Below are 16,088 nucleotides of genomic sequence, written 5' to 3' on the forward strand. Positions count from 1 at the left end.
AGTTCGGTGTAGCTAGAACGGGTGCTTGGCATAAGGCTTTCTTTAATTCATTAAAAGCAAGTGTATGTTCAGATGTCCAAGGGAGGACAGTCGACACGGCTGCCTCCTGTGTCGTTAACTGTATCAGTGGCTTGGCTAGAAATGCATACTGGGGAATCCATTGTCTGCAATAAGAAGTGAGGCCGATAAAAGCTCGTACCTCCTTCTGGGTCTTGGGCTGAGGAAGACTCGCTATTAACTGGATACGGTCAGGTGTCAACTGCCTACCCCTCTTGGACAGTAAGTGTCCTAAGTAGACCACTTGCTGGACACAGAATTGGAGCTTCGAAGGGGACACCTTGTGCCCCATCTCGGCTAGGAAATACAGAACTGTAAGTGACGCACGCTCGCAGTCACGTTCAGAGCGGGCTGTGATCAGTAGATCATCGACATACTGGAGCAGGGCAGTGTCAGTTGGCAGGTGAATATTGTCTAGTTGTCTCTTGAGTGCTTGACTGTAAATACTAGGACTTTCTGTGAAACCTTGAGGAGCTCGTGTGAATTTATAGCTCCTTCCATTTAAACAGAATCCGAAAAGGAACTGGCTGTCTGGATGAATGGGAACACTGAAAAATGCATTCTTGAGGTCTATGACTGTGAAAAATGTGGCTTCGGAATCAATGGCTGTCAATAGGGAAGAAATATCTGGAACAACTGGGTACTGGGGAATGATACATTTATTAAGTTCTCGAAGATCAATCACTAATCGATATACTGGAGGTGCATTTGGATCAGTACGTTTCATGACTGGAATGATAGGAGAATTACATACATTGGAGTCAGTTTCTACAACCACTCCTTGAGCAATGAGCTCGTCAATAATTTTGGATAAGGCTGCTACAGCCTCAGGTGGCAATCTGTACTGTCTGATTCGTGGTAATACCACACCTTGCTTGAGAGTCACACGATGGGGTGTGATTTGCATGAAACCTACATCAGTTGGACCTTGCTCCCATAAATGCTGCGGGACATTCAGTAATCTTGGATCAAAATCACGTAATACATAGTGACCCTTAAAGTCACGTAAAAACAAACGTATTCCTTCTGGGGAGCAGCAAATAACTGCACCTAATTCTTTCAATGTCTTAATACCTAACAAATTTTCTGGACATGACTTCGTAAGTAACAGATCAGTAGTTCGGGACAATGGACCTACTTCTAGAGTAACTGGTTTGGAAATCTCGTTAACTATTGGCTTTCCTGAAAATCCAAGGGAAACATTTCTAGAGCCTGAGAGCGGAGCCCCTGGAACCTCGTCATGACTGATAGTAGTCCTACTTGCCCCTGTATCAATCAGAAACTTTCTGTCTTTCCCTAATACTTGACTATGAACATAGGGACCCTCTTGATCTACAGGTATCTCGATGAGAGGCAAGCCTACCTCCCTCTCTAGGCTGTTTCATGAATACTGCTGGTATTCTGGATACTCGGACTGTGCATACTGGTACATCTGCTGTGTAACATGCTGTGTTGCAGCTATAGGCTGCGGTACTGTAACTGTCTGTTGTGCATTCTGTGGTAACTGAGAAGTCTGTGAAACTTGTTCTTGTCTAGGCGGACGTGGTCTTTCTTTAGTTTTACCAGTAGCTATGTTGTGTTTCAGAACTGCACACTCGTTTATAAAATGACCTGGCTGTTTACAATAATTGCAGGTCCCTTTAACGGGAGCTGCAGGATGACTGGCTTGATTCATACCCCTCTTCTGACTGTCTTGAGGAACAGATTGTGCAACTAATACTTTCATTTTCGTGTCTTTCATACGTTTCCTTTCATGATCTTGCTCTTCTCTGATTCTATTCTGGTGATACTGGAGCATCTGTAACATTTGGGACGGAGTATTAGCTTGCCATGTACTTTCGACTTTCAAAACTCTATTTTTAACTTGTGGACTTGAATTCTCGACTAGTTTAGTAACAAAAAGATGAGGGTATGACTCACTACTCGTCTTCAAACCACTGTTGATGATAAAACATTTCTCGAATCTAGAATAAAAATCACTAGTATCTTCGTCTTGTTTCTGTTTACAGGCTGAGATTGCATCCCAGTCTTCCTTTTTCGTGGCTAGTAATCTTGGCAAAACTTGTATTAACAGTTCGGGCAATTCTTTACATTTGTCTCCTAGACCGGTACCTGGTACACGTATATTATCTTCAGCTTCTAGAGCTGCCCAATCTATCTTTTTCTCTCCCACCTCCCATTCTTTTTCCTTGAGTTTTTCATATATGCCTGCAGGCAACAGAACCTTTAACATTTTAATTATATCTGGATACGTGTATTCTCCCATACGGAGCATGTCTTTTAATTCACGGTGGAACCCTGCTGGATCTTTATCGTGACAGGGAATTAACTTCTTCATCTCTAAGAGTTCCATCTTTGTAATCGGGGTGTAAACAAATACTTGTTGCATTTCACCACCCTGTGTCCTAACTGGGTGTACTTCTCGTAACGGATGCTGTCTGTCTATGTAAAATGGTTTACTTTCTGGAGGTGAGACATGAACAAAATGCGGGTTCAGGAACGTTCTGTATTTGTGGCGGTGTTCTAGAATGACACTAATTAAATCGGTACCTAGACCTTTCCATCTATACTGTAGTAACTCGTTCAGAACATCATGTAACGGACCTGGATCAGAATGCTGACCCTCATACAGAGTGATGAGGTGCTGGATCATATACATACCCACCAGTCGCTGCTCGGCTGGGGGCAGTTTCAGAAACATTTGTGCCACTATTTCGTCTGGAAAAGTGGTAGAATCAGTAATCCATCGGACTGCTGATCGGACTAGTTCTTGCTCGTGCATGGTACTAAGTTCACTATAACCGATTCGTGATTTCAGAATGTGATCGGTAGCTTGAAATACTTGCTCTAGAGAACCTTGTTCTGGTGCTGGAAGAGAGAAAACTTTCTTGTGTTCTAGACGTGAATGTCGGTCGGAAAGTCTAGTTCTACCTACATACGCTATTCTGGAAGGATTCTCATCGTCTACCTCTTCACTAGAAGAGTCGTTTTCTTTCTCGCTTACTTGTGCTGCTTTACGTTTCTCGTGTAACCTTATTATTTCCTTACGAATTTTCTTGTACATACTCTCTATACTACTGAGTGTCTTGTGTCTTCCCTCGGCTATATGATCACTCCATTTCGTCAGAGCTCTCATTTCGGTCGGATCTTTAGTCGGATAATCTTGTTCCCTTATTAAACAATTAATTAGAAACTTTAATAGCATGAGCTGAGTCTCAGCTTTCCTTAAAGACATGACTTCGCCAATACTTTCTGGATCTGTTCCTGTACGAATGAAACGATATATTCTGTCTAGATCTTCTTTCATATTTGGTAGGGTGTCCAAATACTCGGTCACCCGTCTTACGCGTAATGAATATATAACCATACTATCATCACCTGGGACCGGATCATAACGGCATTCGGTGAGAGCTCGCCTGATATCTGCAACGGACTGATGTTTGGGCGTGCGCTGTAACGCACGTTCATGTAACTCGGCTAATATTACACGTTTGTGTGGCGGCGGGGTACCAGGAGGACCTCCCCCCGCGGCCCCTAAACTGGAATCGTCGACTGATACTCTTCGTGCTGGCAGAGTGACCGATGTAGCGGGTACTTGTACTGTGGGCTGGACCGGGGGTACCGTAACGGGTGCCCCGGTGGCTGGAGGAGCAGAAATTACATTATTTGCAGGAGCTGGCGGAACAGGATTTGCATATTCTGGGACTGTGTCGTCCAGATAGGACGAGAGAAAAATATCAGCTGCGGTCGGTTTGTGACGTAGCTTGGTCGGAACTAATGGTGGCGGGAAATTACTGGATGCCTCCGGGGTTGCTTTTGGCAAGCCCTCGGCAAGAAGAGGGTACATACCCTTAATAAGGGCATTCCTCTGTCTGTCTGACTGTTCGGTTTTAACTCGTTCACCTATTTCGATTAATTCCCTTTCTTGGGCTCTTTCTGAGGATTCTCTACTTAATTCTGACTTTCTGATTTCTTTTTCGGTTCTTTTATGAGATTCTTTGCGCCATAACTCGATGGCATCTTTCTGTGACTGTCTGGCTTTCTTTTTCCATAATGCTTCTTCTACTCGCATGATGCACTCGGCATCCCATGTGCCTGATACAGGCCATCTATATTTCTCTTCTAATTCCTTAGTGTACTCGACCCATAGATCTAGATATAATATGGCACTTATGCCATGCTTGTGATACATAAAATGACCTGGACTGTCCCTAGGCGGGACAGGAACTGCTTCCTCGAGCAGACCTTTTCTAGTTCTTAACCGACGTAACTTGGAGAACAGAGGCATGACGTAAACTGGGATCTGGACACAATACAATACACGATAAACACAATAATGACTTGAGACTGATCACTCATACCACGACATTGAAAAACACATTGAAATGACATTTAAAATAACAGTTCGGACAGAAACATTACCTGGAATACTGAGAACAGAAACACATGAATTTTCTCGAGAACAGAACTTACTAGAATTACTAGATGCACTGCTGAAACAGTACGAAACATACCGGTCCCATAAAGAGACACGTCAGGACCCGCATCCACCTAGGTGGACACTTCGTGTTGGATTTGCGTACCCAAACCCACGGACCAGAGACAAATTAATTGACCCTGTCTAGATACTACCCCAGCAACGGTACTCACCGGGCAGCAAGAACGGAAGGCCTCGGACTGGACTGGACTGCTACGACGACGGACTACGAACTTCGGACTTCAGTTACAGGTGGGCCTCCGGATACCTCGGACCTTGGACTCTCGGCTTGGGCTCTGGTCGGGACTCGCCGCGTTCCTCCACCGCCTCGTCTGGATGCTGGACCGCAACCTCCGTCTCCTCCGTGGGCCTGAGGGATACTTGAAGCAGAAATATCTGCACGTGCACGGTATGGTTCCGTCACGGCTGCAGAGGGTCAGGGGGCTTGCGTGGCTTCTCCGGCGCGTGGGGAAAGGGCAAGTCCCTATTCGGGCGCCATTATGTGGTAAATAAATAATTAAATACCTGTACTATTTTTCGGAATAATTAATTAACAGATAGCTCAATAAATAAGGGTCAAGATTCGAGGTAGCTGGAGTTTGCAGGTTTTAATACAGCATAAAGGACAGCAACAGGACAACCTGCACGGGAATAGGATGGCAGCTGCCGGGGGGCATGATCGGGACAAAAAGCATAACTTTTAATAACAGTGCACAATATATATATAGTTAAACAAAATACATAGCATTCAGTACAGTAGGCGTAGCAGTGGGCGGGGTTTGTAGCAGTCGCGAAAGATAAGGCAGAAAGTAGGTGTAACAAGGGGCGTGTACATAGACATGTGATGTAAACGTAACAGAATATGTCATAAATGGGGCGGAAACATGGAGGGGGCTACCTAAGGAGCCGGGACCTCTGACCTAGTGGTGCGCGCAAGCTGGCAATGACATGTAACTAGGAGGAACTGGGGGCTATGACTTCTGCGCTAGAAGAGGAGACGAAAGTCTGGAGTGTCAGAGCGACATGTAGCTAAACACTATCTAGTATCTGATGTTTAGAGAACATGTTGATAGAATCCAAAAGTTATCAGGGCAAAGGCTAACAGACTCTAAGACTGGTGCATGCATTATTCTACATGTAGTGCGGGTGCAAGGAATATTAAATGACCATTAATACAGTATTTCTCTTACATGGAGACGTAAAGGCTAGACCATGACGGAAACTATTGATGCGATTCAGTAGCTTAGGAATGCAGAGAAGGAGAGCTGGACTGATAACTAGAATCATAACATACTCTTGGCAGACTGGCAGGCAGAGCCAGGCCGAGCCGGGCACTGTGAGGCAGGAAGTAAGTGAAGGGTCAGGGATACAGGTGGGGGCTGCATCGCTCCTCGGAGAGGGTTCAGGAGACAGGAGCTGAATCTGGTGTCCGGGCCCTTTTGAGGCCTAGAAACGGGGACTTTTACTGAATTAACGTGCACACTGTAAAACGTGGCAACATAACTTTACATAGGCCTGATATTCGTTGTATTCACGAAGACTGGAAACTGGCATACTAGAGATGGACACAACTGTAATTGCATCTTTAATCGGTCATGGGGAATACATATGCATATTAATCATGCACATATAACTTAAGATGGGGAACACGTAGGGACACAGAACATGGCAAAATTTACTTTTCCACAAAAGGACCCCCGTCCTATATCTGGGCCAGCCCCGGAGTGGGACGCCAGTTGTATCCTGGACTGGAAGCCCTGCTGACGCCGTCACGGCCGACACCAGACGAACTCATCCTCCCCGTAACCCGACGACCTTCTGAGAGCCTGCTGGCGCTGCCGCGGCCTACCTTGCTGAACCATCTGAGAGCCTGCTGGCGCTGCCGCGGCCTACCTTGTCGAACCATCTGAGAGCCTGCTGGCGCTGCCGCGGCCTACCTTGCTGAATCATCTGAGAGCCTGCTGGTGCTGCCGCGGCCTACCTTGTTGAACCATCTGAGAGCCTGCTGGCGCTGCCGTGGCTCGACCTCTAGGAACCCCCCGGCTCGAGGATTGAGAGCTGTGCATAGGGTATCCCTTCCTCCGCCCCGAGTAAGACTGTCCCGCTACCTTTCTCCCCTTTACGAGACTTTACGGATCCCTCGATCAGCCTGTAAATACTACCAAGAACCAGCAACCTTTATTACCTATAAAAGCTTAAGAACTTGACCTCTTGTGTGGTGTCCGTCTGTAGTGTTGTGATTACTCTGCTGTACGATCCTAGGAGAGGATCCTCATTCAGGAGGCCTCTCGGTAACGCTCGGCTACTTCTCGACGGAGAGGTGGGCCTGGGGGTGGTCAGTCAGACATCTTCTGCCTCCCCCGGGGTCGCCTTTCCAACATCACCCTTACGTCAAACTCGGCACCTTCCAGGTATAAATATACCCACAACTGCCCTAGCAAACACACAGTGGTTTGGAGCAGATCGACTAACTACTTGCCCGACGCCCTGCTGTAGCGAGTGCCGAAGGAAGCCGACCCTCCAGCTGACGCACTGCGAGAGACGCTGTCTTTTCTCCTGCCGAGAAATCCAGCTCCAGTGTTTCCCTGCTACCCTTGCGGGTTACTGGGAGATCGAGTCCTGAGGGAGAGATACAAGACCTCCTTAATTCTATAACCAAGGTACGGAGCTGATTAGACCCTTAGAGAATTCTTGGATAGATTCTTGGCAGAAACTATTTAACTCAAGCTACACCTCACTTACTTCTTCCCTTGTACTAGACTTAGGTTAGGTACACCGGGGTAGGCGTATTTTAGATGCACCAGTCGAGTACTTTTAGTCATTATTTATCATTGTATGTATTTGATCTATTTTATGTATCTTATGGCTTAGAAACCATATCATGCTTTTACAGTAATATTTCATAATACTCTTTTTACTGTACGCACTTTACTTCATAGCAAGTATTACGATTGTAGCAATTCACTTCTCTTGCATGAGAAAGAAGACTGCTCAATAAATAACCTTTTTATTGAAAACGCCCGTCTCTCTATTTCTCTGCAAAAACCCTGGTGAAACGAAGCATGCACGATTGACTGAGTGAAATAGCCATCTATTGTTTCCGTGACTCTGAAGATATATTTCTTATTCTTGGGGAACAAAGTTGTCAGAAACTAATCCCTTCTTGTTTATTCAAGAAAGTTTCTAGTGACCTCTGAGCTAGCTGGTATTCATAATTAAGTCTAACATATTCAATAGAGACCTAGTCGACCTAAATCCTACGTCTAAACTATCGTTTATGTTATTCCAATGCGCAGAGCCTATTGGGAATATAGGAACTACACTACAAAAGTATAAAAATCCAGAACTCTGAGAAGCACCAACTCACTTCTACTCATCCCTCCAAAAATGAAAAAGAAACGACCCAATACAGGTCCTTCTCTGGCAACGTACCCAGGATGTGGAACGCACTCCCTATCGACCCCAGATGCAACCTCTCCTTGTCTTGCTCTAAGAAGGACCTGAAACTTCTTCTCCTTGTTGGAAATGGGATCCCTGGCTGGCCAGGGCTTTCGCCAAAGTCAGTCAGAGACCACCACACCCAAGTCAGGGCAAGGGAGTTACACGCCAAGATAACCCCTACTCACCCTCTAGGTAACGTGGCGCGAGCAGCAAGGCTAAACTTGGAGGCGATGTAGGCTAAGTATTTGCGCACGCACCCCAGCAACAACAACCAAAGGCCCACCACAAAGGAAACTCCACACAAGGTTATATAAAAATAGCCTTTGTATTACACCAAAACACATTAGATAAAACACACTTTACAATGTGCCAGAGGCACGGGCAGAATTTACAAGGGATTATTTACAAGACAGGGCCACCTGGACCACTGTCCGGAATCAGCACTTTTAGAAGTAACCATACAATACTTGTAGGCCTAGAACTTAGAACATAGCCTATCAGACAGTACCTTCCATCCTGGTTGCACGGGATAATGCGAGTGACCTCCTTAGTAAGCTTGAGCGGGCGACCCAGCGAAGCGGCGCGGCTCAGGGGAGAGCGGCGCTGCTCGATGCTTGGACAGGCTGCCGGCACGGTACAAGCGTTTCTCTGGGGCGACCAATGTGTGCGGCTCAGAAGAGGAGGGGGAGGCAGGATGCGGGCGACCCAGCGAAGCGGCGCGGCTCAGGGGAGAGCGGCGCTGCTCGAGGCTTGGACGGGCTACCGGCACGAGCTGCCGAGGGGAACGAGCGAGGCACACTTCAGCGAGGCCCCAGGGGCCCAGGGAGATCAGACAATTCCCATCAATTTGGCAGGGAAGGCACCATAGAGTCCACTGGTCCTGGGACTCTGGTCAGGGGGCAAGCTTAGTATCAAGCCCTTGGGATCACTTATAACAGAAGATCACTGTAACACAAAATAGGACATAAAGCACACAACCAGTACCCACTGGTAACTGGTAAGTACCCCCTACGCAATCCTAACCACCCTAGGAACAGGTCACGCAGGGAACCAGGACCTTACTAGCACCACCTGCACTAGCAAGAACAACCACCTCAGTATCACAATACAAGTAGGGGCATAGACCTGGGGACAAAACACATGATGCAGAACCTACATTCAGCGGTGTAAGGAACACATGACGCATCAACACACGTTCAGCGGTGTAAGGAACAGGGCACATAATGTATAAACAACACATTCAGAGGTGCAGCAAAGAGCACTTTGCAGAAATCACAGTAACATGAACTTACATCAAAGTCCAGCGTCCAGGTTGCGCCACTGCGCCAAGACCTAAACGTAGCAGCTGCCCACTACTTGCTGGGCAGCTGAGGGATTCAAGTTGGGAACAAGAACATTTTCATGGGGTCACAGCCCCTCTTTTATGCACCTTTTCCCTTTGTCTTTAGGTGCAGGGTGGGGGCAGAACCAGTCGCAGCTGGTTCTGGAGCACTCTTGATGGCCCAACCACCCATTCTATTCACTGGCAGGGCTTGGGTCATCAGTCACACCACAGGGGGGCGGAGCCAGCATTCTGTGGGGAAAACCCAGCCCATCCAGGACACAGGTACACTCACCCTCACAGCACACGTACAGCCATGTCTAGAAATGGCGCTTCCCTACTAGACACATACATGCCGCATACACCATCTCGCAGCATTCACCCCCCCGAGTTCACACATACCAAACTTGACCATGCACACCTCACGCATCAGGAACTACCAGGGACACAGACATTCCCCATGCATTCCTATGGGAGGGCAGGCCAATCTCACACACGCACTCAGGGCGAGCACGCACTTTACACTGCGCCATAGTGTCAAAGTGCGCAAAGACCAGAAATCACTATAATTTCAAGGCAAAAAGTTCAGGGGTGAACCTGCCACAAGGCCCAAGTCCAACACAACCCCCTTCCAGCCAAAACGCAGGGTAGGCCAATCACCACCGTGATGGACTTCCCTGCTTGGGGCGATAGAACACGGACGCGGGCCCGCACTGCAGGGACACCCTCCGGTTCTACGCCACTTTGATCCATAAGACAAGCACACACTAAAAAAAAAACAGGCCCAACTAGGCTACCCCACTGGTACTCCTTAGTTGTCCATGGCTAGGACCAGGCCCTAGGCCACCTAGATACCACTGGTCCTTGCCAATCCACAGAGTGGGGGGTAGTAACCCCTGGCCTGCACTAGCCATTCTCCACTCCCTTTCTCAGTGTAGTTCCAAACTACCACTGATCCTTCAACCTAGGGTCCGCACCCTCAGGCTGACCAGAGGTCACGGGCAAGATTGCCCCACCCTACCTCTACTTCTGAAGCACCCTCCAGAACACAACTCTCCCACCGGGAGTCCACATTCACCGGATGCACAGGGGTCAGACTCCCTCTGACCCCCTTCCAGAGTTCTGCACCCTCCCACTATAGAACAGGGTCCCTCCACTTAAGGTAGGCCCCACCTGCTCTCACCGTAGTACCACAACACTCAGCCAAGAACCCTAAAGATCCCTGCTAGGCCTGTACCACCCCTTCTGGGAAACACAGGGTCTCTTCACTTAAGATGAGCCCCACCTGTGTTCACAGGGGTACCCCTAGAAGACAAACCGGCCAGGACACTGGCTACAGTCGCCCTGCCGTCCAGGACAGGCAACCACCTGAACCTGGCTCCCTAACCTAGGGACGCTACCCTTTGGTTAGATGCCTGGCGCACCAGGACTTCTACAAGTTGAAAACAAAAATCTAAGACTTTCTCTCTTCCTTCAGCAGCAAGGCAACCACTGCAGGTCAATACCCCATACAGCTTACCCGGTTCCTTCTCTTCAGGCAGGAGTTCCCTCTTCTAACTTCAGGACACTACATACAGTTGCCCTTACGTCCAGATCCGGAAACACCGGCTACTGGCTCCCCAACCGAGGGACGTACCCTTTGGTCAGATGCCTGGCGCACCAGGACTTCCTTGAGGGTGACACATAACTAATGTGTCGTGTACAAGTCTGCCTGACACTCAGGACAGAAGTGGCACCACCATGGTCACTCACTGGCGACACAACCCTTCTGGCTGGCCCCTGACCCACTGGCTTTTCCACTGGGGAACCTATCCCCCTCGCACCCCTTCATCTGGACTTCTGCACCCTCCCAACTGGAGCGGTACTGCCAGACACCAGAACTACTGGAACCCTGGTTACAGAGGTTCCACGTTCTCCAGACACTCTGGAAGATCCTCCTCAAATGACCTATTGGTACAGCCTAGGCCCCCGACCTGATGTTCCCTTCAGAAACAATCCAGGCCCTGACACTGGGTTTCGGGCACCTGGAGACACGCAGTCCCACCCACTCCTTCTCTTCTTGAGACAGGACGTGGGCCCCTACACCGAGACCTAGCTGGGCTACACTGAACCTCCTCCACCACGCTGGGCTGGAAGACACCTCAGACACTCCTTTTGGAATCACTCCATCCCCTATGCCTCTCTCCTCCCAGAACATTACCAACTCCAGAATTCTGTCTCTCAACAGACCACAGAAATCAAAAAGCAGGCTCCACTATCTGCAGACGTTCTTGGGAAAAGTTTAACACACAGGACTTTAGGTATCTGAACAAAACAAGCATTCAGCAAGCTCCCCATCCAGAGAACTCACAAACACATCCAGTGCCACACACCATTCATCCACACACACCCCTCCCCAGACTGGTAAGGCAGTTTCTACCACCCCTGACTTCTCAACCTGACCACACTTGACACAGGTACCATTACTCCAGGGCAGGGACGGGGGACACATGCACTGGACACACTCATGCTGCCACCACTGGATCCCACCCTTCTGTGAAATCCAGAAAACACACTGCACTTAGGGGGATGATCTACCCTCCCGAGCTAGGGAAACCTAACTCAAGTGCACAAGAAACACATTTCCACAGAAATGACATTTTTAGCAAACTCCAACAATAATCCCCAAAATGTTTTTATCTAAAATGCAGAGTTTTGTGGTGTAGCCAGCTGCTACTGTGGTACAACGCAAACACAAATCCTTATCCCACCGCTTGCCGCCAATGTTGGAAATGGGATCCCTGGCTGGCCAGGGCTTTCGCCAAAGTCAGTCAGAGACCACCACACCCAAGTCAGGGCAAGGGAGTTACACGCCAAGATAACCCCCACTCACCCTCTAGGTAACGTGGCGCGAGCAGCAAGGCTAAACTTGGAGGCGATGTAGGCTAAGTATTTGCGCACGCACCCCAGCAACAACAACCAAAGGCCCACCACAAAGGAAACTCCACACAAGGTTATATAAAAATAGCCTTTGTATTACACCAAAACACATTAGATAAAACATACTTTACAATGTGCCAGAGGCACGGGCAGAATTTACAAGGGATTATTTACAAGACAGGGCCACCTGGACCACTGTCCGGAATCAGCACTTTTAGAAGTAACCATACAATACTTGTAGGCCTAGAACTTAGAACATAGCCTATCAGACAGTACCTTCCGTCCTGGTTGCACGGGATAATGCGAGTGACCTCCTTAGTAAGCTTGAGCGGGCGACCCAGCGAAGCGGCGCGGCTCAGGGGAGAGCGGCGCTGCTCGAGGCTTGGACGGGCTGCCGGCACGGTACAAGCGTTTCTCTGGGGCGACCAATGTGTGCGGCTCAGAAGAGGAGGGGGAGGCAGGATGCGGGCGACCCAGCGAAGCGGCGCGGCTCAGGGGAGAGCGGCGCTGCTCGAGGCTTGGACGGGCTACCGGCACGAGCTGCCGAGGGGAACGAGCAAGGCACACTTCAGCGAGGCCCCAGGGGCCCAGGGAGATCAGACAAGTCCCATCAATTTGGCAGGGAAGGCACCATAGAGTCCACTGGTCCTGGGAATCTGGTCAGGGGGCAAGCTTAGTATCAAGCCCTTGGGATCACTTATAACAGAAGATCACTGTAACACAAAATAGGACATAAAGCACACAACCAGTACCCACTGGTAACTGGTAAGTACCCCCTACGCAATCCTAACCACCCTAGGAACAGGTCACGCAGGGAACCAGGACCTTACTAGCACCACCTGCACTAGCAAGAACAACCACCTCAGTATCACAATACAAGTAGGGGCATAGACCTGGGGACAAAACACATGATGCAGAACCTACATTCAGCGGTGTAAGGAACACATGACGCATCAACACACGTTCAGCGGTGTAAGGAACAGGGCACATAATGTATCAACACCACATTCAGAGGTGCAGCAAAGAGCACTTTGCAGAAATCACAGTAACATGAACTTACATCAAAGTCCAGGGTCCAGGTTGCGCCACTGCGCCAAGACCTAAACGTAGCAGCTGCCCACTACTTGCTGGGCAGCTGAGGGATTCAAGTTGGGAACAAGAACATTTTCATGGGGTCACAGCCCCTCTTTTATACACCTTTTCCCTTTGTCTTTAGGTGCAGGGTGGGGGCAGAACCAGTCGCAGCTGGTTCTGGAGCACTCTTGATGGCCCAACCACCCATTCTATTCACTGGCAGGGCTTGGGTCATCAGTCACACCACAGGGGGGCGGAACCAGCATTGTGTGGAGAAAACCCAGCCCATCCAGGACACAGGTACACTCACCCTCACAGCACACGTACAGCCATGTCTAGAAATGGCGCTTCCCTACTAGACACATACATGCCGCATACACCATCTCGCAGCATTCACCCCCCCGAGTTCACACATACCAAACTTGACCATGCACACCTCACGCATCAGGAACTACCAGGGACACAGACATTCCCCATGCATTCCTATGGGAGGACAGGCCAATCTCACACACGCACTCAGGGCGAGCACGCACTTTACACTGCGCCATAGTGTCAAAGTGCGCAAAGACCAGAAATCACTATAATTTCAAGGCAAAAAGTTCAGGGGTGAACCTGCCACAAGGCCCAAGTCCAACACTCCTCAACCAATACTTTACCGACCAAGGTCAACCATCCTAGACATCAATACCCTAATGGACTCCCCCCCTCACTCTGACCTTAAAGGATGGTGATTACCTGACGCTGCAAACTAACTACCTGCGTCTCTCTCCCTTCACTGGATACATAAGTATTTTGTCTTTGCTTTTATATTTAGGCACCCTCATGTGCTACGATGTTACGCAGTTTTTCTTTTCCTTTGTGTACGTAAAGTGGTGCGGCTGAACTTGGGCTGGGGGGGGAGGTTAGTCGCCATTTCCCCCTGACCCCATAGGACAGAGAGCACCCAGGTCTTTTTGCTACTGTCAGACAAGAGAGCGAATGAGCAGGACAGCACAGATGCCTGTGCACAAATACAGAGACAACACTATCCTCGCAGGGGGAATCGGCAGACCCCCTCTCCCCCCAAACGGTCTCTGTTTCTCGTGAAATTCTTCAGTGCCTTCTGTGAGCCCTAGCTTTCCTCCCTACACACAATTCCCTAATAACCTCAGATACTCCAAGGCCCAAACCCCTGGGCCTTGTCCTTGAGCACAGGACACCTGAATAGCCTGCATTGGGGAGGCTCAGTCCTGGGACCACTGGACACTGAGCTACAGGGTTTGTTTACTGGGGAGATGGGGTGCTGTGAGGGGTGGATAAGTGCATGGGATCATAAGGGACGGCTGTATGTTGGTAGGGGTGGGGAACGGGAGGTGTGCACAAGAGGGTGTGAGCACAGGAAGTGCAGAATGGAAGGGGCACAGTCAGCAACCATGAAAAGCAGGGGACGAGGAAGGGGGCATCATGAGCAGAGCTGCTTTAACACACCTGCAAAAAGAAGAATTACCCGGGGCTCCACCTTCCAAGCAGCCCATGGTGAAGTGGTCAGAACAAGCCCGCTATAACAATGGCTGTAGTACCCCCCTTGCTGCAATAGGAGGTGGATGCTGGGTGCGTCTGGGATCGTGGCATTTAGGATCACTGCTGTGCTTTTTAACTCAACTGTTATTCGCGCTGACCGATAGCGCTTTCTACTGTATATTTTATTTCACCCTGTGTGCTTGCAAGAGTGCTACCGCGCGCAGATTGTGAGCGCGTTTGGGATAGCGCAGTACTGTTCTAGCTAATGCGTTGACTACTAGCGCTGTGCTTCTCTTATCTCGGCTTCACCTGACGGCATACTGCCTCTTTCCTTGCTTTCCTTTTTTCCCCCACTTGAGGCGAACTAGCCGGGTGGTCTCCTGCCCTTGCACCTTCCTCACCGCACTTCCTCGCCTTGCTGGGTGGCACAGCATCGCGGTGGAAAATTATGATCACCTTCCCCATACCTGTTGGGCTGATTAGGGCCCGCACGGCATTCTGGGGCTGGGAGGCTGCACTGTGCATCAGCGGCCATCTTCGGGAGGACTGCTGGCACGCTGGTCGGTGGACCAGGGGGGCGGTCTTTCCACCTATAGCCTGACTGATATAAAACTAGGGGTGTTTTTCTCCACGCAGCGCTATCGCACCAAAGGAGCGCCTAAGGAAAGCCCTTCTGCACCCGTCAGCGTCACGGAAGTGGACGGGTGCGGGCGGTGCTTTCCTACCACTCTCCTTTCGGTCGCTCATCTTAAAGTATGTGTACCTACACCGCCGCGGAGCTTCTTACCCTACGAGGAAATGCAGGCAACTGTCAGAAAATCTTCCCTGGGAGGTTCGCCTACAAAAAACGCTGCTCTGCCTCTGTATGGGGTTTGGCTGGATCTGCGGTTCCGCCTTCCCGCGACATGCCTAATTTTTTATCCTGCTTCTTGCTAAATACGAGATCTCTTAGTAAACACTGTCAGGATATCTATAACCTTCTAGCTGACTCTAAACCTTCATGTCTTTTCCTTACTGAGACTTGGCTCCGGCCTTGTTCTGGCCCTGATCTGGCGGCAGCCATTCCTCCAAATTATGTCATCTTTAGGAAAGACAGGTCTCAGGGCAGAGGAGGTGGGATAGCCCTGATAGTCGACAAAAGCTTCCCTTGTGTTTTAATCCCCACTGATGTTATTTCGGGATGCGATTCTTTGGGGTTCTCTTTGTCTCTGTCCGTCTACCGACCCCCAGGACCCTTAGGTTCTTTTTATGAAGACCTTCATGCAGCCGTTGCGGCGATATGTTTAACAAGCATTGAAA

At 49.4% G+C, this 16,088-nt stretch overlaps 1 protein-coding gene and 1 long non-coding RNA gene across 4 annotated transcripts in view; both read right to left on the reverse strand.

Moving 5' to 3' along the window:
- The window catches only part of LOC147659546 (uncharacterized), a 255,935-nt gene that overhangs the window by 101,590 nt on the left and 138,257 nt on the right, over positions 1 to 16,088 (reverse strand). The window lies entirely within an intron of this gene.
- On the reverse strand, positions 1,439 to 4,345 carry LOC147659547 (uncharacterized). Its single transcript, XM_086951658.1, has one exon. It carries the CDS (start codon positions 4,343 to 4,345, stop codon positions 1,439 to 1,441), a length of 2,907 nt encoding a protein of 968 aa, XP_086807784.1.

Source organism: Lissotriton vulgaris, unplaced genomic scaffold, assembly GCF_964263255.1.
Source record: "Lissotriton vulgaris unplaced genomic scaffold, aLisVul1.2 SCAFFOLD_882, whole genome shotgun sequence".
Classification (NCBI taxonomy): domain Eukaryota; kingdom Metazoa; phylum Chordata; class Amphibia; order Caudata; family Salamandridae; genus Lissotriton; species Lissotriton vulgaris.

What these genes read in the sequence shown, in the direction of transcription:
- LOC147659547 (XM_086951658.1), bottom strand. Translation starts at nt 4,345, where the DNA reads ATGCCTCTGTTCTCCAAGTTACGTCGGTTAAGAACTAGAAAAGGTCTG.